This window comes from Oncorhynchus keta, chromosome 17 (genome assembly GCF_023373465.1).
Source record: "Oncorhynchus keta strain PuntledgeMale-10-30-2019 chromosome 17, Oket_V2, whole genome shotgun sequence".
Taxonomy (NCBI): Eukaryota; Metazoa; Chordata; class Actinopteri; order Salmoniformes; family Salmonidae; genus Oncorhynchus; species Oncorhynchus keta.
The window spans coordinates 24089217-24111419 of NC_068437.1; the positions used below are offsets into that span (position 1 = coordinate 24089217).

Consider the following 22203-nt stretch of genomic DNA (forward strand, 5'->3'; position numbering starts at 1 on the left):
TGCTCAGTTCCTCCACTCTCCATCTAGCGTGCCATGCTCCCTTCCTCCATCTAGTGTGCCATGCTCCCTTCCTCCACTCTCCATCTAGCGTGCCATGCTCCCTTCCTCCACTCTCCATCTCGCGTGCCATGCTCCCTTCCTCCACTCTCCATCTCGCGTGCCATGCTCCCTTCCTCCACTCTCCATCTCGCGTGCCATGCTCCCTTCCTCCACTCTCCATCTCACGTGCCATGCTCCCTTCCTCCACTCTCCATCTAGCGTGCCATGCTCCCTTCCTCCACTCTTCATCTAGCGTGCCATGCTCCCTTCCTCCACTCTTCATCTAGCGTGCCATGCTCCCTTCCTCCACTCTTCATCTAGCGTGCCATGCTCCCTTCCTCCACTCTTCATCTAGCGTGCCATGCTCCCTTCCTCCACTCTTCATCTAGCGTGCCATGCTCCCTTCCTCCACTCTTCATCTAGCGTGCCATGCTCCCTTCCTCCACTCTTCATCTAGCGTGCCATGCTCCCTTCCTCCACTCTCCATCTAGCGTGCCATGCTCCCTTCCTCCATCTAGCGTGCCATGCTCCCTTCCTCCACTCTACATCTAGCGTGCCATGCTCCCTTCCTCCATCTAGCGTGCCATGCTCCCTTCCTCCACTCTTCATCTAGCGTGCCATGCTCCCTTCCTCCACTCTCTCTAGCGTGCCATACTCCCTTCCTCCACTCTCCCTCTCTATCTTGCGTGCCATGCTCCCTTCCTCCAGTCTCACTCTCCATCTAGCGTGTCATGTGCCCTTCCTCCACTCTCCCTAGCGTGCCATACTCCCTTCCTCCAGTCTCCCTCTCTATCTTGCGTGCCATGCTCCCTTCCTCCAGTCTCTCCATCTAGCGTGCCATGATCCCTTCCTCCACTCTCTCTAGCGTGCCATACTCCCTTCCTCCAGCCTCCCTCTCTATCTTGCGTGCCATGCTCCCTTCCTCCACTCTCCCTCTCTATATAGCGTGCCATGCTCCCTTCCTCCACTCTTCATCAAGCATGTCATGCTCCCTTCCTCAACTCTCCATCTAGCGTGCCATGCTCCCTTCCTCCAGTCTCACTCTCCATCTAGCGTGCCATGCTCCCTTCCTCCACTCTCCATCTTGCATGCCATACTCCCTTCCTCCGCTCTCCATCTCTATCTAGCGTGCCATGCTCCCTTCCTCCATCTAGCGTGCCATGCTCCCTTCCTCCACTCTCCATCTAGCGTGCCATGCTCCCTTCCTCAACTCTCCATCTAGCGTGCCATGCTCCCTTCCTCCAGTCTCACTCTCCATCTAGCATGCCATGCTCCCTTCCTCCACTCTCCATCTTGCGTGCCATACTCCCTTCCTCCGCTCTCCATCTCGATCTAGCGTGCCATGCTCCCTTCCTCCACTCTCCATCTAGCATGCCATGCTCCCTTCCTCCAGTCTCCCTCTAGCGTTTCATGCTCCCTTCCTCCACTCTCCATCTAGCGTGCCATGCTCCCTTCCTCCACTCTCCCTCTGTCTAGCGTGCCATGCTCCCTTCCTCCACTCTTCCTCTCCATCTAGCGTGCCATGCTCACTTCCTCCCCTCTCCATCTAGCGTGCCATGCTCCCTTCCTCCAGTCTCACTCTCCATCTAGCGTGCCATGCTCCCTTCCTCCACTCTCCATCTTGCGTGCCATACTCCCTTCCTCCGCTCTCCATCTCGATCTAGCGTGCCATGCTCCCTTCCTCCACTCTCCATCTAGCATGCCATGCTCCCTTCCTCCAGTCTCCCTCTCCATCTAGCGTGTCATGCTCCCTTCCTCCACTCTCCATCTAGCGTGCCATGCTCCCTTCCTCCACTCTCTATCTAGCGTGCCATGCTCCCTTCCTCCACTCTCCCTCTGTCTAGCGTGCCATGCTCACTTCCTCCCCTCTCCATCTAGCGTGCCATGCTCCCTTCCTCCACTCTCCATCTAGCGTGCCATGCTCCCTTCCTCCACTCTCCATCTAGCATGCCATGCTCCCTTCCTCCACTCTCTCTAGCGTGCCATGCTCCCTTCCTCCACTCTCTCTAGCGTGCCATGCTCCCTTCCTCCACTCTCTCTAGCGTGCCATGCTCCCTTCCTCCACTCTCTCTAGCGTGCCATGCTCCCTTTCTCTGCTCGGTAAGTTAATACTCAACTTGACCTGCAGGTCTTCACTGTTATTTCAGGTGTGTGCTGGGTATTTCTTCTAAAGGGAGATACATACCTGACTTCCAGTAACCAAAGTCTATTTTTACAATGATTTCCTCATTCTTCTGTAAGCTCATATCAGACTGACCATAACCAGACTCAAGCAATGGTGTTAACATGTAGTTGATTTTGAGTTGGAGCAACTGTGTTCAGAGTAAACATGAGTAAACACAAACACTTACCCTGGCAGGTTGCTTACTGTGGACAACATAAGCTCTCCATAGAGTCATCACCTGGTTTCAAAGTGTAAACAAAAACAAACATGTCAGTAACCACTACAAGATCAATGACTGTCTGCATGTGTGTGAGAGAGTGTGTGAGAGTGTGTGTTTGTGAGAATGGACTACATTGTATGTATCTAACTGTATTGGAGGTTTATTCAAATTCTCCCCCATTCACATTGCAGTGTAGACTGTCAGCTGTCAGCTTAATAGCTCCACTTGCAGGTGGAACCTGGTAACTTCAGCCACATTACGAACAGATACACTGTATTTCTCTAGGGGTGAACCTTCCTCCTGGAGACCCTCCGGTAGCATTTTGTTCCAGCCCAATATGCAAACACACCAGATTCCAGATAATCGGCTGCTCCTCTTTTGCACATTTAAACACACACAGCTAATATAGTTTAACCCTCTGTGGTCAACATAAACAAATGCCAACAGTGCCAAACAAGCCCCAGCCGATCCCAAGAAGCAGGATTTTCTTAACCAGAACAGGTTAAAAACCACCCAACACAGTGATTTGTTGGACCCAGGGACCACGAGGTCCCTACTCACCAGAACCCTGCTCTCAGCCTTCCCCTTGGGTTGGTTTAGCTGCACCTGCCGCATGAGACAAATCTTCTGGGGCTTCAGCAGCTGAGTGATGTACTCTTCTCAGGAGAGAATAGAGAAGAATAACAGGGACAGCGAGCCATTCATACAATAAATCAAATATTTCAGACTCAGCCCGGCATTCAGACAGATCTTTGGCAAGAGGACACAGGCACCGCCGTAACACAAATATATATTTTGGGGGGTGGGCGGGGGGAGACAGGAGAAAAAAATAGAGGCCATCTCAATCTTAAATGAGCATACAAACAGGAATACATTGAGAAAGATAAGTGGCAGGAAAAACAGTGGAGCTCCATACCTTGCAGGCTGTAAGAGATGTCAGTATTGCCAGCCATGATGTTGGGCCCAGCTCTTGTCAGTAGGGGTAAGAGAGAGCGTGGGAGTAGCAGCAGCAGAGGCAGCTCAGGAAGGTCTGGGAGGTACACACACACACATCCTGCTGCTGTCTACCACACTCAGAGTGAAACCATAGCAAGCTAGGAGCCCTGACCGAGACAGGAAATGACAACCCTTTCAGTATCACCTTTGCTAAAGATCCTTACATGATCTTCTGCAATAACATAGTAACGTCAAACGCACTTCAACAAAAAATACAAAGGAAAAAACAGGAGTAGGCCAATATCTTTATTAGCTGTACAGTAATACATTCCGCATACCAACATGCCCTCTCAACCCAACAATACATGTATTTATGTTGGTTTTCAGATCATTGTAAAATTCACACAGTACAGCCAGGTACAAAAATGCATCAACCTAGAATTTTTAAGAGCTTGACAAAAGCAATTTAAATGCAATTACATATAGAAGGAAGCTACATGTTGTATCAGTGTCAAATGGTCTGAAAGAAAGGACATTGTTCTCTGAAACGACTAACAACCTTTATACAAAATATCTTTCCCTTATAGTTGTCTCCTCCCCTTTTTGAACCTCCTAATCAGAATTCCACAAGGCCCTCTGACCGCATCTGTATACATCCCACAACACAACTGCACCATTAGGACAAAATGGTTTGAGAAATTAACTGGGAGAAACATTCTGCTTCACAAAATTCCCAAAGCCTTAATCATCATCTTTCCTTTACAGTTAAGACCTGAAGCTAGTTCAATTGGACACCTCCCCCCTTTACAGTTAAGACCTGAAGCTAGTTTAATTGGACACCTCCACCCTTTACAGTTTCACACAGAACTTGATTAAAGCTTTCCAGAACATGGGCGCAATTTACATCACAATCTCTCTACCTTATCTTGAAAAGCAAAACAAGACCTACATGGTCATCTTTCAAAACCTCTAACATTAGTCCATGCGGTCGAGATGTTAGGTAGGTTAAGAGTGAGTAAAGCTGTTAACCTCTGTACCTCCAAAAAGAACACTAGATATTCAGGCTAAAAAGCTCAAAACCGGAAAGATCATATCTCCAACATGATTTACAGAGTGGGCAAAGCCTCCCACTTTAGAGATTAGAAATCCACATACTGCCTGTGTTCCAAACAGCTATGGTTAAGAGTTCCTTTCTCCCAGCATTAAAGTTTTTTAGATCACTAGAAAAAGATTAAAATATGTTTGTAATAAAACTAAACAAGTATTTACAAGCAAAACCAGCCGAGATGACCGTTTGTACAACATAACTGCAGTCTTAAAAACTTTGTGGGTCGATGCATGTCACTGTCCCCGATTATAGTAGTTAATGTAAGCCTCTACAAACTCCATCATCTGTGACAAGTATAACAGTAAGTCAAATGTAATATGCAGTGAATAAAGTGTTAACAAAATGGAAGGACTTCCTTTGACAGTGAAAGTAATAGTTTTAGTCTACCGCAGAGGTCCTAGATAACAAGGCTGAAATTACTGGCACTGTTGCCATGTCAAGCTCACAAACAGGTTAAGAAAATAGTTTATTAGTTGGAGGGAAAAAAAGAAGACCACTATAGAAAGTCCCAATGTCCACGTGTCAAACCTCAGCTACCATCCCTCCATGAAGGGATCCATTATTACACGTTTCTACAACATTCCTCCCACAAAAATATCTACATTTCTACAGACCAAGCAGCTAGAACTTAAACTGTTACAGTGAATGCATGGAAGGAAGTGGGTTTGAGAGTGATAAACAAATCGGTGTGTTTTCTTAAGACAAAAACCAAGAGTGTAAAGCGGAGTGGTTTGTAAGATGGCAGATCGTATGAAGAGGGTAGACTTGTTGAAGGGAAAGGTTGAGACAAGGGGATGTCTTTGAGCAGTCTGTGTGGGCTAGATCACCGGTCCATCATGCTGAGGATCATCTCAGGGGTGAGGTCTCCGTTGGGGGCAGCATCTGCTACAGGCAGCTCCACCGTCTCCACCCCTGCCTCCTCTGGTTGCTCCACCACCACCTCTGGGGCAGCCTGTTCAGCCTCTTGCTCCTTCTTCACTATGATGTTCTCTATGGTGCCGGTATTCTCATCCTCCACCTGGATGACAGCTGCAGCTGAGGAGACAGATAACACCCGGTATTATAACTTGCCATTAAAATGCTCAGTAAAGCATAAACTGGGCATAGATTTAGACCAGGGATGGGCAACTGGCAGCCCGTCCCCTTTTTGTAGGCCTGCAGATCAATTTACCCAAAATGTTAAAAAAATACTAAGTGCAGCCACTTTTGCCCTCGGAACAGCCTCAATTCATCATGGCATGGACTCTACAAAGTGTTGAAAGTGTTCCAAAGAGATACTGGCCCATGTGGACTGCTTTCCCACAGTTGTGTCATGTTGACTGGATGTCCTTTGGGGGGTGGCCTATTCTTGATACACATGGGAAACTTGAGAATCGCAGAGTTCAGATTTTTTGTGGCCTCTACCCCCTTCAAAGTTGCCATCCTTGATTTAAACATTGCATGATATTGGATCAGGGAGATTTAACTCACCTGAAGCAGCCTTGCCTTTGGGGGCAGCCTTGCTGGCTTTGGGGGGAGGGGAGGGTTTGGGGATGTTCTTGGGAGGTCTGCCGCGTTTCCTCTTGACAGGTGGCTCTACAGGGGCAGGAATAGGTTTGGTGGGTGGAGCCTGCTCCAACTCCATCATCTCCTCCTCCTCCTCTTCCTCCAGCAGTGCTGCCTCAGCCTCCTCATCCTCTTCATCAATGTCATCCAGCTCAGGATCAGCATTGTCCTCTGGAGGTGGGAAGTTAGAGTCTAACACTGATCTTATTACATCCAAAGAGCAATAGTTTATAGGACACTACAATTAGATATGTTTCAGTAATAGAAAGGGCCTCTCACCACTGTCGTCATCGTCATCATCATCGTCTTCATCCTTCCTTGAGCGCATCTTCCTCTTCCTCCCACCTCGTCCTCTCTTGGGTGGGGATCCGTTCTCTCCTTCACTAGGATCCCCGTTACAGTTCTCTGCATGTCTGGCCATGGTGTTCTGAGGAGAGTTTAACAAAAGGATCAAATGAAGGGCTATACCAAAAACAATGGATGTATTCTTCGACTCAATAAATGTGTGTTTGAGTAAGTGTCCATACCCTGCGGGTGAAGGCCTTGCCACACTTGGTGCACACAAAGGCAGTGGGCACAAAGTTGGGGTCATGGTAACGCCGGAAGTGCATGTCCAGGAGCTGCTTCTGACGGAAGGTCTTCTCACACTGGCTACAGGCGTAAGGCTTCTCTCCTGTGTGGGTGCGCCTGTGCATCAGCATGTGGCGCTCCTAGTCAATGCAAGGACAGCAAGAAAAACACAACTCCATCTCAAAACTATGCTGATTGTCCAGTATCCATGAGTGAACATTTTTATATTGAGGGACACCTGGAGGTAATGGCAATGCAATTAAAATGGATGGTCCCCCCGAGGAAAATATATATTTTCACCTGGCCCTTCCAGAGCGCTTGAAACTTGACTGTCTGTTTTTAACCTTCCCCCTCCAAAATGATCATTAAAACAAAATAGCAGGGAATATTGAATCCCTTTTTACTAGGTGATCAATGTTGCAGTCATGATTTCTATCAAATCAATCCCTGGTTGAGAACCACTACTGTATTCATACCATATTCATATAATCCGCTAGAGGGCAGCATTTACCACTAAGTGTTAAGGGACATCCGTTAAAGGATGATAACTATAAATTACACATGACTTTAAACTGTTAGTGAGCATCCACACTAGAGGAAAGTTTGTTCTACAGTAGCCTACAACAGTCAATCAACTGATCAAAGCATCCTACTGCTGTATATCCTACTGCACGCCTATTATTAAGAATGGAGCTATATACAAGGAGTACCATAAAGCCTAGGCCTGATTATCCAACCATTTAGATCAGTTATGGGTCTATTGTCAACAGTTTACAAGCAGGCTACTCATATGGTGCATTTTGATCACACCATCGCACACGCCCTCTCTCAGCCAGGGGTGTATTCATTATGAAACCATTTATAAACTAAGAGCAAAAAGAGTTTTTAAAATTTGACAAATTCAGGTTAGCCTCTACCTGTTTCGTTTGTTTCCGTTTAACAGCTAGGTACGGGACGATCATTATGTTGTCACCCAGTCACATTTGATTCATTTTCCAAGCTATAGCACACCATTTTACATAAAGCATGTTTATAAAGGACCAAAGAGTTGACTGCTTCATGTTTTCATGGTTGACATGGAACAATTATCACGATACTGGTTTAGTCAAAGCCCAATTCACAGCATTAGAAAGCCAAAATTCTTCCCCCTTTTTACCAATATATACCCTCATTTGGCATGTTGCTTTCTTTTGCCCTATGTTTGATTTGTGAGCTTAAACTTAGTGGGCAGGCTTTTGTTAAACATGAAACAAAGTAGGCCCAGAGACTAATGAATATGTTTTTGTTGCATATTTCAGTCCAGAACCTGCCACTGTTTAGGGGGGGTTATAACCTATTCGAAACAGAACACTATAGCAGTTCGCAAAAAAAGAAGCCGAAAATAGACAAAACACATATATTATTCCAGAACTGCAGTTCAGGGTTGGAACACGTATATCTCTACTTTAAATCAATCAGTCCATTTTGAAATTGTGAAAAAAATGTCATGATTTGGCAAGGAATGTTGCTGGTCTACAGCTTTGTTAGTGTATCCCGTCAGTTAGATGTGTTTTTGTAGGCAGTCATTTCCGTAGGCTTAATGTGAGCTTGGGCGCGCAACACGTGTGTGTGTGTGTAGAGGGAGCGATCAGATCATAACTGTGAGAGAGACAGGTAGGCCTAATGCAGGGAAAAGAGAATGCAGGGAGAAGAAGTATGATCACTTGGGTAGAGTAGCTAATGCACATAACAAATGGAAGGAACACGAGTCAATGTGAATTAACAGCGGTCGTCAAGACAAAATCTCACCAGGCTTTTCAGGCAGCCACAAAGCAGATTCCAGATGCCTGAGCCTACTTTATGACTGTGGTAGAACTTCACTGCCCCTAGTGGTCATACAGCACAATAGGATTTCACATGGAATGTTATTACATTTTCTTATTGTTTTAATGAAAAAATGATTTAAAAAAAAAAGGCAGTTTAAACATGAAAAAAGAAAACATCCATTTGTCACATCCCTAGTGAATGTAGGATGCTGGGCTATGAATGCAGTGCTCCTTTGTCACTGAATATCCAATCATGGTCATTGGCAGGAAGGTAAGGGTTTAGAGTCCGATCTAAATTCACACAACGACATCAGCGGATCAGCGCAAAAAATATTCCTAGCTTAACCGTTAGCCTTCAATTGGCGCCCCCCGCGGAAATCTAATTAACGTAAATGAATAAAAATCTCAGTCAAAATCCATCTGTTTAAAGTTGCGTCTCAACCCCCGCATTTGCCGATATCGCCTTTCCGCATTTGCGGTGAAAGGTGGCAGAGCTAGAGCGGTCAGACTATGAGACATCCCATCTGCGGTGAAAGGTGGCAGAGCTAGAGCGGTCAGACCATGAGACATCCCATCTGCAGCGAAAGGTGGCAGAGCTAGAGCCGTCAGACCATGTGACACATCCCATCTGCAGTGAAAGGTGGCAGGGCTAGAGCGGTCAGACCACGAGACGAGCTAGAGCGGTCAGACCACGAGACGTCCCATCTGCAGTGAAAGGTGGCAGAGCTAGAGCAGTCAGACCATGAGACGTCCCATCTGCAGTGAAAGGTGGCAGAGCTAGAGCAGTCAGACCATGAGACGTCCCGGAAATCGGTCTCCTCATATAATTGTATGTATCGTCCAAACGGTTTGGCCTAGAATCTATTATGATCATTCTATTGAAAGATGACTCTCACAAACACAATGGTGTTATCAGGTTTGCTCTTATTATCATCGCCATCATCATTATTATGACCCCTCTATGGAAAGATAACTCACGAATATGATGATGTTCTCTTGCTCTATGACCCCCACAAGCGTCTTGGGACTCGTCTAAAGTCTGTACAGCCGATTTGCCAACTTGGCTACAGGCATAACTGTCCGAACAGTTTGGGTTACACACTAATATGACCCCTCTGTGGAAAGGTGAGACTTTCACGAACATGTCAGTTGTTTTGCTCTAGGAGACAAGTTTGAAGGTCCCGGGTACCAGTTGAAAATAATTAATGGAAGTAAATATGGAGACTGTTTCGAGCCAAAAGTAAGGAGTTAAATACATGGCTTTATAAACCTCTCAGATATAGGAGACACACTTTCGGAACAAACTTCCCTTTGATGTTTTGTTCCCATCTGTTGTTCCATGTAGTGAATCTATTATTCAAACTAATAGCAGTGATGCCCAAAATAATTGTTTATCATATATATATACAAAATACTTCAAGTGGTCTTAAAATTCTAAATCAATAGCTAAATGGTATGACCTTCATAAAACAATTCCATATAGCTTAGTGCAATTTGACCCCCTTTTCGTGAAAGCCAATTGGTAGTTACGATCTTGTCTCATCACTGCAATTCCCCAACGGGATCGGGAGATGCGAAGGTCGAGTCACGTGTCTCGAAACACGCCCCGCCAAGCTGCGCTGCTTCTTAACGCCTGCTCGCTTAACCCGGAAGCCAGACCCACCAATGTGTCATAGGAAACAGAGGAAGCACCAGGCCAGCTACAAGGAGTCGCTACAGCATGATGAGCTAAGGAAAGACCTCCAGCCAAACCCTCGCCTAACCGCAGGACAATGCTCCATGCCACACAGCCAGGTCAATCGAGGTGTGGATGGAGGACCACCAGATCAAGACCCTGTCATAGCCAGTCCAATCTCTAAACCTGAACCCCATTGAAAACCTCTGGAATGTGATCAAGAGGAAGATGGATGGTCACAACCCATCAAACAAAGCCCGAGCTGCTTGAATGTTTGCTGCCAGGAGTGGCATAAAGTCACCCAACATCAATGTGAAAGACTGGTGGAGAGCATGCCAAGACGCATTAATGCTGTGATTGAAAGTAAGGGTTATTCCATCAAATATTGATTTCTGAACTCTTCCTAACTTAAAACATTAGTATTGTGTTTAAAAATGAATATGAACTTATTTTCTTTGCATTATTTGTTATTTTGTTATTTGTTATTTTGACAGTTGTCATTTCTGCAAATAAATGCTCTACACGACAATATTTTTAATAGGAATTTGGGAGAAATGTCAGTAGTTTATAGAATAAAAATGTTATTCTCATTTTACCCAAACACATACCTATATATAGTACAACCAAATAAAAGGATCATTTTGCAGTGGTCTCTTCATGTTTTTCCAGAGCTGTATATGGAGCATACAACAATCACAGCTCTGTAGATTTTGCCGCGAAGAGACAGAATCAATAGATAATTTATTCTGGAATTGCCCCTATGTAGCTCGTTTCTGGTCACAGGTTCAGGAATGGCAAAAAAAATATTTTATTATTATTATTATTTTTTAAATCACAACATGCACTTAAAATTAACCTTACAAATAACAGTTTTGGGTGATTTGGATAGCTGTAGTCAGTCAATAAACAATATAATAATACCTGTAGGAAAGGTTTTCATCTTTAGCTCACAATCTGTGGATAATATACGAATAGAATAGGTTCCAAAATTTTGTGAAACATCATAGTACAATTTAAATATATATGGCACATGGAAACCAAACTAGGGTGGTCTATAGTGAAAGAAGGGACGAGCTGAGAGTGGTGATTAAAGAGCTTATGTTTGGTAATGTATTACTGTTATGTGACTGCTTTAAATAAAAGTACCATGTATGTAAAAATGTATATGTAGCAAAAAAGCTGTAAAAAAAACTAAAGATATTTGTCCTCTGAAAAGGGGGGTGGGGGAGGGGTTAATAAAAATTAAATAACCCCATAAACCCTTAGACTGCTGCGCCACTTGGGAGGCACTACATGCATTACAATGCTGTAACAAACTGGGTTAGGCAGGCCTTTGTGTTCATTTTTTCAACTTTATGATGATCAGGACCTGTTAGTGGTAGTTTTGTGATAACGGCACTGTGATTTTAATTTACTTGTTTTCTTAATATTAACAATTACATTTCTTTATTATTTTTTTTAAACAAGAAGTTTAAACCAGGGGTTGGGTCCAAAACTATTTTTCAATTGTTTCGTTCTAAAACAGAACCACAGTTTTTTTTTGTTTCACTGTTCTGACCAGTAAAACTGGTTCATACAAAAAAGTACCATTTCTGTTCCTTTTTAAACCTCTGAAATCATATATTTGTACATTTAGCTCAACATTACATTTCTTCACCAATCATGCAGTGCGGATAGAGCAGCTTGCTTTGGAGCAGGCAAGCTATAGTTCAGTGAGTTGTTTACATGCGTGATGGAAAGACAAGGCGTGAGGTTTGCAACCAATTTTACAGGTGGGGATAAAGGGTGGAGGCAGCTTGGCTTAAAGCGCTGGGCATCTGGTGATGACATTCATTATCTGAATTAGGCCCGGAGAATTATACCAACGGAGGGGTGGCTTAAACGGAGGAACTTTTCATGTCTGAACTTCAGAGTCGGCTTAACGTTGGACCAGAGAAGCTAGCTAACGAGCTTGTTTTTGCAGTGCGGCAGCAGAATTTTAAAAAGTAGTTGAGAAATGTGATAGCTATAGTATCCTAAACTAGCATTAAAAAGGTGAATCCATTCTTCTCCAATTAAACATGTCTCTCACAATCATTTGAGTCACGGTTTTAACGTCAATAGGCTAGGCTACAGCGTCTGCGGGGGGAGGGAAAGGAAGCCTACATGTGCACACAGGCAAATATTTTCAGATGGCAGGCAGACACTGGAAGAAGTTTCTGATTGAAAGGAGGGTTTTGCATAGGTGCTTTGTAGCATTTTGTGGGACTGGAAAAACATGTCCGCAAAGCAAAAGGTTTTTAACCGGTTCTAATGAGTTTAAAATAATGGTTCTGTACAGGAAAAGTATTGAGCACTTCCATTCCAGTTTTCAAGTTCTGTTCCCTGAACCGGTTCTGACCCCTGGTTTAATCGTTCATACCCCTAATATTTACTAGACAGTAACTACTAGTTAGAGACAGCAGGACCTCACCTGTCTGCAGCAGTAATCACACTGGTCACACTTGAAGCGTTTCTCGTTCTTGTGGGACTTTTGGTGCTGGATGAGTGCGTAGCGCTCGTGGAACACAGCATCGCAGTAACGACATTTCCTGCCCTGCTCAATGAATGAGTGCTGTTTTCGCAGGTGGACGCCTGAAGGGGAGAAGGGGGCAAAAAAAGCTTATTAAGAGAAATGTCATCAATATAAACAAGTTCAGTCACAATTATCGCTGTGGCGGTCACGAAATTGTCAGCCGGTGAATGTCAAGCAAATAACTGTCGGTCTCCCTGTAATTTACCGTTAATTAACAAACACATTTAGCATCTCCTGGCTTCCACACACAGCCTACAAGCCAATGATGCAGACAATCGGAACATTTACATTTTAAAAAGTCCAATGAATCCATGTAATATAGCCTACACCGTCACAATAAATCCATGTAATATAGCCTACACCGTAACAATAAATCCATGTAATATAGCCTACACCGTCACAACAAATCCATGTAATATAGCCTACACCGTCACAACAAATCCATGTAATATAGCCTACACCGTCACAACAAATCCATGTAATATAGCCTACACCGTCACAACAAATCCATGTAATATAGCCTACACCGTCACAACAAATCCATGTAATATAGCCTACACCGTCACAATAAATCCATGTAATATAGCCTACACCGTCACAATAAATCCATGTAATAGCCTACACCGTCACAACAAATCCATGTAATATAGCCTACACCGTCACAATAAATCCATCATTTATTTTAGACAGGTCTGAAGAAAATGTAGTGTATTTCAGAAGAACAGAATCCTTATGTTAGGTACTGGTCTGGCTATACCAAATGGCTGGGGGCTACACGAGTTCATTTAGCAGACGAGATTTGCTTAACATTCTGTGGCATTATTTAATTGTAGGGTTGCAATGGGTTGGAAACTTTCCAGGACACTTTTGAAATGTTTGCTTAAATTCATCAAAAAGTTAGCTTATAACAGTGAACCTTTTTTGTGGGATACACATAAGGCAATTCTAGGTCCTGTGGCATATTTTGGTTAAACTATCCACAATTCAATGGAATTGCAACCCTCTGCATGCACAGTGCATTCTTCCATCACAGGTATGTTCAAGTGCAATTTTCATCACATGTACAGCTGATTCTCAAGATATTGCACACTAATGAGATGCTATTGAGCCCACAATACTACACTGTCTGAGCCAAGGACTACATGATTTCTGGTAAGTTTTGATTGCAATACTGGGTGGGGTGAATATATTTTTTAGGACGTACAGGATTTTTGGTTAACTAGTAAATAGTATCCTACAGCAAATTGTATTTAAATAATTTCTAACTTGTTAATTTCGGCTAGTTAGTTTTTGCTACCATGTGGGTTTTAGCTTCCTTGAGCCTGCTAACTGAGGAATGTTAATTCACCTGTTTCCATACATGTTTAATTTGAAATATTCATCTTACAAAGGAGTTGTTTAATCTAACTGTTTAACCACTTATCTGTACATGGAATTGTATTTGGGATTTTGTACAAATTTTCCCCCTAATCTTTATAGGAATATGCCACAGGCACTATCTAATGCGTGGAGACATTTCACTGCAGCTAACGTAGAAGGAAAAGCTGTGTCCATTTGTAAATACTGTGCCAAATCATATCTGAAGAATGCAACAAAGATGCAGAATCATCTGGTCAAGTGCATAAAGTTCCCTCAGCGCTCACAACAAGCAAACTCCGACAAAAGTCCCTATACTTCTATTTGAGGTAAAAATGATGAATCAGACACCTTACCGATAGCAACAGCTCATGGTCCTCATGTTTTTTTTTTGACCCAATGGAGGAAAGTAGTCAGAGAAATGCTGATGAATGTCTTGTTCGAGCTGTGTACGCAACTGGTTCACCTCTGATGCTCGCAGGAAATTTGTATTGGAAGAGATTTCTGAATGTTATTCGCCAGCATACACTCCTCCAACCAGACATGCTTTATCTACTCATTTACTGGATGCAGAGTTCAAGGGAAGGTCAAGCAAATCATAGAGAAAGCAGCCTGTATTGCAATCATCTCTGATAGGTGGTCGACTGTTCGTGGGCAAGGAATAATTAACTACACAATCGCCACCCCTCAACCAGTATTCTACAAGAGCACATACACAAGGGACAACAGACACTACATTACCGATGAGCTAAAGGCAGTCATCAATGACCTTGGACCACAGAAGATATTTGCAATGGTGACAGACAATACTGCAAACATGAAGGCTGCTTGGTCTAAAGTGGAGGAGTCCTACCCTCACATCACACCCATTGGCTGTGCTGCTCATGATTGGAATCTACTTCTCCAGGACACCATGCCACTGAAAACAATGGATACACTCCACAGAGAGCCAAGGAAATGATTAGCTATGTGAAGCGTCATGAAGTTATAGCAGCAATCTACCTCACCAAGCAAAGTGAAAAGAATAAAAGCACCACATTGAAGCTGCCCAGCAACACCCGTTGGGGTGGTGTTGGCATCATATTTGATATTCTCCTGGAAAGAAATGGCCATATCACAGTCTGCCTATATGGACAGCCCCATCAAGAGGATCCTCCTGGATGATGTATTTTGGGAGAGAGTGGTAAGCAGCCTGAAACCTATAGCAGTAGCCATTGCACAGATTGAGGGAGACAATGCCATCCTGTCTGATGTTCAGACTCTGCTTGCAGATGTAAGAGAAGAAATGTACTGCCCTGCCCTCTTCACTGTTGCTCCAAGCAGAGGAAACCACAGTATACATGTTAGACCCCAAGTATGCTGGCAAGAGCATCCTATCTGGTGCAGAGATCAACAAGGCCTATGGTGTCATCACTACTGTTTCTTGCCACATTGGCCTGGATGAGGGCAAGGTTCTTGGCAGTCTGGCAAAGTACACTTCCAAGCAAGGGCTTTGGGATTGAGATGCAATATGGCAGTCGTGCAAACATATCTCATCAGCCACCGGATGGAAGGGACTTTGTAGATGTGAGGTTCTTTTCACCTGTTGCCTCCATCATCCTCCAAACCTACAAATCCTCCATAGTACAAAGGTTAAGCTATTCTATTCTATGCGACAAATAAATATTCCAAACGTAGTCTGGGACAGCTGCGGGATAGGATAGATCCCAAATTAATACAACCACTAGCACCAAAAAAACAACAATAATTCACACGTGATCACCCATCAGACTATTCTTGATTTAATCTTAACTTTCCACAAACTAAATAATATACGTGTGAAATTTGTTTCGATTTAGAATGGACCATTATCATGCACCTGAAACAAAACAGGTGCAGCATGAAAAAAATACATGTCATCTGTGCATTTAAATAGCAAATAGAGGATGCTTTCCCCATGGTTCATTTTCATGCCAGCCAGGTAGGCTATACTCCTGTTGTAAATATAAGCAATGTGCTGAATATTAGGAAAGTTGAGAAATAAATATAGTTAGGCCTAGCCTATAGAAAGCTAATGGGATCCTCCTCTTTTTTGTAGAGGCCATCACTCTGTTTTGTTGCGCAATTGCATAGCCTATAGAAATGTTGCGCAACACGAGCTCCTGAAGTGTTTGATTAAATTTCCCAATACATTTGCATTGATGTCAGAGTAATTAGAGGGGCAATAGAGTGCCGAGTACCAGGCAGTTAGCAAGTTCGGTAGGCTACTAATGACAATCAGCAGCAGAGCTAGGAGAAGCCTAATTACCGTGACTAAAAGGTCATGGCAAGGGAATTTTACTGCCTTCATGACTCGTGACCGCCAATACGGTCACCGCAACAGCCTTAGTCACAATTAAGTTTACGGTGGAGATTTCCAAATTATGCTGTCAGCATATTGGGATAATCAGGCCAAAAGTCAATGACTAGCTATCTAACCCAGGTCACTCTTTCGGGCGATGACTGTGTCACAGTGGGGGCAGTGGAACTTAGCCACGTTCTCTGTGTGCTTCTGCAGGATGTGCATCTTCATGGTTCCACTCTGGGTGAAACGGGCGTGGCAAATATAGCACTCATACGGCTTCTCTCCTGGAAAACAAAGCAGGAAAACATGAGTGCACAAGTTCAACAAATCAGGCCAGTCACTAATAGTGTTTACACAGTATCCCTGCAGCTGTGCCTCACCCGAGTGTGTCCTCATGTGTCTCTTCAGCTTGTAGGTGTCTCTGCTGGCGTAGCTGCACAGACTGCACTGGAAAGGACGCTCCCCAGTGTGGGAACGGATGTGCCGCTTTAGCTTGCTCACCTCTACACTGGCATAGTCACACATGGAGCACTTGAAGGGTTTCTCATGAGTGTGCTTGTAGCGACGATGTCGGACCAACTCTCCACTGGTCACGAAGGCCATGTCACAATCTTGACACTTGTGTGGTCTGGTACCTGTAAACAGAAATAGAGTTATAATAGTATCTAACATGGTAATATGGACAGGAATATAGAATTGTCTGTCAATGTGCCTATGATGTCACCATACCTGTGTGTGTGTTGAGGTGGTTCCTTAGCAGGGTAACAGTCCTGAAGGCCCTTCCACACAGATGGCACTTGTGGGGCCTCTCATCTGTGTGGCTTTTCATGTGTCGGTCCAAGTTGGAGCGGCGGGGACAGGTGTAGCTACACAGCTCACACTGGAATGTTTTCTTCACACCTGGAGCATACAAAGTCAGCACTTGCAGAGGCATTTAGCACCACAACTTGAGTTACAAAATACCTCATAAACAAAGGACACAGAAAGAAGGGGTAATCTTACCCTTCTTCTTAATTTTGGTGGGTTTGGGGGGTTTCATGTTGCCCACCACCTTCTCTGCGTTGACCTCAGAGAGCATCCCTTCCTGCTGCTCCTCCTCAAAATCATACACAGACACGTCCATGTTGTCTTTATCCCCCTCTGTGTTGTAGCGCAGCGTGCTCTTTTTTGCCTTCTTGATGGTCTTCTTGGCTGGGGGCTGGTAGTCGGGGTCCTTGGCCCATTGTGGTTCTTCAGGCTGGGGCTCACAGTGCAGCTCCTCCTCCTCCTCAGGCTGGACCTGCTGTTCCTCTTGGTGCTGGAGCTCATCCTGCTCCACTGTTTCCACCTCACCATTCGCACCCACCTTCACCACCTGAAGAAGCAGTAGTGTTTTTAATTTCTCTGCGACTAGTACATTTAGATAGGCACCTGTGGTACAAAACAGTGTTGTACACCCATAGTGAAATATGCTCCTATTAGTCCTGAATTAATGTAATATTTAGTCATGAAGTGCAGTATCTCTTACCTGGAATCCCTCTGGCAGGGGCAGGGTGTGGCAGATAACAGGGTTTCCGTCTTTGGGCATGGCCGTGGTGTCCACGAAGGTACCCTGTAGCGCCTCTACAGTGGCCTGGGTGACAGGGACAGCAGAGACAGGGACCTGGACCAGCTGTAGCTCCCCGAGGCCTCCCAGCTGCTGCTCATCCATGTTGACAACCTGCAGAGTGATGATCTGGGTCTCATCCACCGTGGTGACCGTGGCCTCATGGGCTGTAGCCACAGGGGCGTCCATCACCTCAGTCTTCAACTGCAGCAGGGCCGGGTCCAGGGAGTCCATTACCATCATCTCCACATTGACTCCCTCCACCAGCTGCTGGGTATCCAAACCAGCAACTCCCTCTGGCTGCTGGTCCATCACCCCTTCTGCTGCTTGCTGGAGCAGGTCTGCCACCACCTCCTCCCCCTCATAGGTGAAGTCCTTGGCCTCAACCACAACATCTGTTGGTCCTCCGTCCATCGGTAACAACTGAGAGAATCGCCCCAAAACCAATCAGCACACAATCTAAAAATGTAATCTTAACGCATAACCATTTATTAATAAATGTTGAAAGTGTACCAGGACGTATGATCAAAAAAAATCAATCTAGCAAGGCCTAACAGACTGAAAATGGCATACTGTGTTCAGTTCAGGCAAGATCTCAAAGATAATGCAACTTCCCCAGCTTTCTAAATTGTTACCTGCACTAGAAAGGAATACATCTTCATCTTTCTAGATCTGCTTGGCTTGCTCAATTTCTCACTCAACACTCCTGACTGTTACCTGACACTCAACCTGTGGGGAAGACAAACAAGTTGAACGTCTACATAAACCTACTGCATGTATTGAATGCAGACACATCAGTAGCTAGTTAAGCCAGTCTAGCAAATGTGGCTGACATGGTATTATCAAAAACAACCTACAAGTATGATGTGACATTCATTCACAGTGAACATGGCCAGCGTTTTGATAGTGGACATGAAGTCACATAGGTAGTCATGTTTTTGTACCGCTACCAGCCGGGTTGTAGAGGGAGCTCTACCCTGTTTTTGTCCATTCTAGTCCGCTTACGTTAGTGCCGTTGTAGCTCAATGTAGGCTTTGAATCAGACAGCGGACACTGGATGGAAGACGAACTGCAGCAGAGGCATTTAGATTATTTTTTTTAGATAAGTGGCATTAATTTGAGGCCGGAGGAAGACGTCGTACTAGTGGAAACGCTCGCATTAATGACTACCGGAGACATTTACGTTATGCATCTTCCTTGTTTGAATTCGGTCTGCGCAACAAGCCAAGCCAGCTAACTTTTATATTGCTAGAGAAATAGCGTCTGCTAAATTGTGAAGTCTTTGCATCTAGGACCTTACCATTTCAAAACGATTGTCAGCTAACGCTAGAAGTTATAGTTAATGTGGTGTAATATTAAAACAGTGAACGTTAACTAGCTAATTAGAAAGTTAGTTTGATCAACGGAAGGGGTTACTAACGTTAGCTTTTGCGAAGGCCGTTATCAAGGTGGGGCAATATTGACAGTAAACCGATCTTGTAAATTATAGCTAATTTCGATTGATGGCTTTACTAGCTAACAAAACTAACGTTGTGTAGATAGGGGTCTAAATAGTTAGATTATGCTTGTGAGATTTAGTAAATTCCGTGTACTGAGCTACAATCTGTCGCTCGCTGACTTCATATGCAGCCGCGAGTTTCTATCTTGGCACAAAGAAGAAAAATAAAATGGACGCCTGGCCTAAACACTAAACCAACACGTTGAAGTATTTAATGATCGAGCCATGCCAAAGTGCAAACTAATATAGCTCTAAAAATACTCGTTAATGAGACATTTCGTTGAACTTCTGGGTTATAATGTTTTTTTTTTGCTGAATGTTCGATAACGATAGAGGGAGACAAACACCCCCGTCTACCGCCTGGACCGGGAGCCCCATCGTGACACCTAGAGGCCGATTAAAGCTCCTGCAAAACTGCCCCCTTTCCTGAAAAGTACTGTTACTTTACCTGCTCTTCGTCGTTTAATTCCTCGCTGAATTCGACAGAAAGCCCAGAGTATGTTTTTCAATCAGATCGAGATGGCTGAGAATTGCGCCCTTCTTCTCCTGCGGTTTTAATCCTCTCACGCTTTTGCAGAGTGGGCTCCGCACAAAATGGCGGCCTTGTGAAAGTTAGTGCGCCTGTGCATTGAAGGGGGGCGGTGGCGACAGGGTGGGTGTAAACCGTTCTCAACATTGAATTATGGGGATTGGCCATGTGGGGCGCTACTTTTGAAATACAGTACACCGTAATGAATATATCATTTATGAGGTTATTTGTCATAAATCTGATTTAATTTTTAACTTCATACGAATGTCAATGTCTGTTTTATGATCTTCACAGGCAGTTAAAAGCGGTTGTCACAGGCTGTATTCTATATTTATCCAACAGGCCTATAATAAATACTCCAAATGTGTAGTTGTACCAAAATTATTAAAAACCTATACATTTCATTGAGCCATTCAATTTTGTCATCAATAATTTCCAGATTTTTCTATCAGTTTGAACAATCATTTAAGTATGTTTACCCCGTGCCAAACACCAAGGTTACAATATATAGTTTGTATCACATTTGATGCCAGACATGATATTTGCCAGACAATATAACAAATATATATATTTTAAAGCTGCAGTCAAAGGTAAATAAATATACTTTGTTTCTATTAGCACTGTATCTATTCATTCTTACAGTATTTCATCTCAAGTCTAATTAAACCTCGCTCCACTGTAACTTGAGCCACTTATAAATTGAAGAATCCACTGAAGTCCATTGTTATTTTGAAGTGCTATATAATAAAACAGATCAATCTGAAAACGTAATAATGTACAGTGAATGCCCGTTCTCATCACACCCTGATTCCACTCTATATGGCCAGCAGGTGGCCAGTACAAGCAGTTTGGTTGTCTGTTTCAGTGAGAATTTTTCTACTCCAAAAAGGCAAGTCCATCACAGTTTTAAGTTTTCAATAATAATGATAATAAAAAAGAACTCCACCACCCATACAGCTGAAATCATCTTCAGTTATATCACCTAGTGGCAAGTCTCAGGAAGTGAATGGTGACTTATTGAGGTATCAGCACTCAAACCAAATATTAATTGACTTAGATTGTTTTAACAATGCCAACTGAATTACAATTCAACTACATAATGTGTACAATTCCAGTGGAATAAATATTCCCAGGAATCATAGAATGATAGTATGGAATGATGGCACTGTAATAAATGTTTTTCCAGACGACTTCTTCCTGGCCGGCATGGCAACAAGCTCCTCATCAGACTGTGGTCCTAGAGTGTGGAACTGCACCACCATCATCTCCTGAGGAACAACCAAATCCCTTCCACCCCCATGATTTACTTCATTACTCCTTCCACACGCTGACATTCTCCACACAGACCATCAGAAAACCAGCTTCATTACAAATACAGCAGATCAAAAGTGCATTTAAGTGAGGGGGCTCCCGCAGGAGGATGGCCCCCTTCACCACCTCTGGGGAAATTATTTGATTGGTATAACTCAGATTTTTAACAATTCAGAAAACGGTGCATGAAAATAATGAAGTATATACAATACCAGTCAAAGGTTTGGACACACCTACTCATTCAAGGGTTTTTCTTTATTTGACTATTTTCTACATTGTAGAATAATAGTGAAGACATTAAAACTATGAAATAACACATGGAACCATGTAGTAACCCAAAAATGTGTTAAACAAATCAAAATATATTTTATATTTGAGGTTCTTCAAAGTAGCCACCCTTTGTCTTAATGACAGCTTTACACGCTCTTGACATTCTCTCAACCAGATTCATGAGGTAGTCACCTGGAATGCATTTCCATTAACAGGTGTTCCTTGTTAAAGGTAATTTGTGGAATTTCTTTCCTTAATGTGTTTGAGGCAAAAAGTTGTGTTGTGACAAAGTAGGGGTGGTATACAGACGATAGCCTTGGTAAAATACCAAGTCCAAACTATGGCAAGAACAGCTCAAACAAGCAAAGACAAATGACAGGACATCATTACTTTAAGACATGAAGGTCAGTCAATCCGGAACATTTCAAGAACTTTGAAAGTTTCATCAAGTACAGTTGCAAAAACCACCAAGCGCTATGACGAAACTGGCTCTCATGAGGACCGCTACAGGAAAGGAAGACCCAGAGTTAGCTCTACTGCAGAGGATAAGTTCATTAGAGTTACCAGCCTCAGAAATTGCAGCCCAAATAAATGCTTCAGAGTTCAAGTAACAGACACATCTCAACATCAGCTGTTCAGGGGAGACTACGTAAATCAGGCCTTCATGGTCGAATTGCTGCAAAGAAACCACTACTAAAGAACACCAATAAGAAAA

At 43.7% G+C, this 22203-nt stretch overlaps 2 protein-coding genes across 7 annotated transcripts in view; both read right to left on the reverse strand.

Moving 5' to 3' along the window:
• Positions 1 to 3486, reverse strand: part of LOC118396664 (capping protein, Arp2/3 and myosin-I linker protein 3) — a 38422-nt gene extending 34936 nt beyond the window's left edge. The window contains 3 exon segments of the mRNA XM_035790988.2: positions 2391 to 2441; positions 2985 to 3079; positions 3340 to 3486. Coding sequence (XP_035646881.2) covers positions 2391 to 2441; positions 2985 to 3079; positions 3340 to 3376 — 183 coding nt within the window. The 5' untranslated portion in view covers positions 3377 to 3486.
• Positions 3487 to 3651: 165 nt separating this feature from the next.
• Positions 3652 to 22203, reverse strand: part of LOC118396667 (transcriptional repressor CTCF-like) — a 28662-nt gene continuing 10110 nt past the window's right edge. The window contains exons 1-12 of one of the 6 annotated variants that reach the window (XM_035790995.2): positions 19827 to 20104; positions 18516 to 18609; positions 17803 to 18303; positions 17298 to 17649; positions 17025 to 17195; positions 16676 to 16930; positions 16430 to 16579; positions 12515 to 12675; positions 6540 to 6722; positions 6292 to 6439; positions 5953 to 6183; positions 3652 to 5502 (exon numbers count right to left, since the gene is read on the reverse strand). In XM_035790995.2, coding sequence (XP_035646888.1) covers positions 5291 to 5502; positions 5953 to 6183; positions 6292 to 6439; positions 6540 to 6722; positions 12515 to 12675; positions 16430 to 16579; positions 16676 to 16930; positions 17025 to 17195; positions 17298 to 17649; positions 17803 to 18303; positions 18516 to 18542 — 2391 coding nt within the window. In that variant the 5' untranslated portion in view covers positions 18543 to 18609; positions 19827 to 20104 and the 3' untranslated portion in view covers positions 3652 to 5290. The other 5 variants (XM_035790993.2, XM_035790994.2, XM_035790996.2 and 2 more) reach the window with 5 other exon arrangements.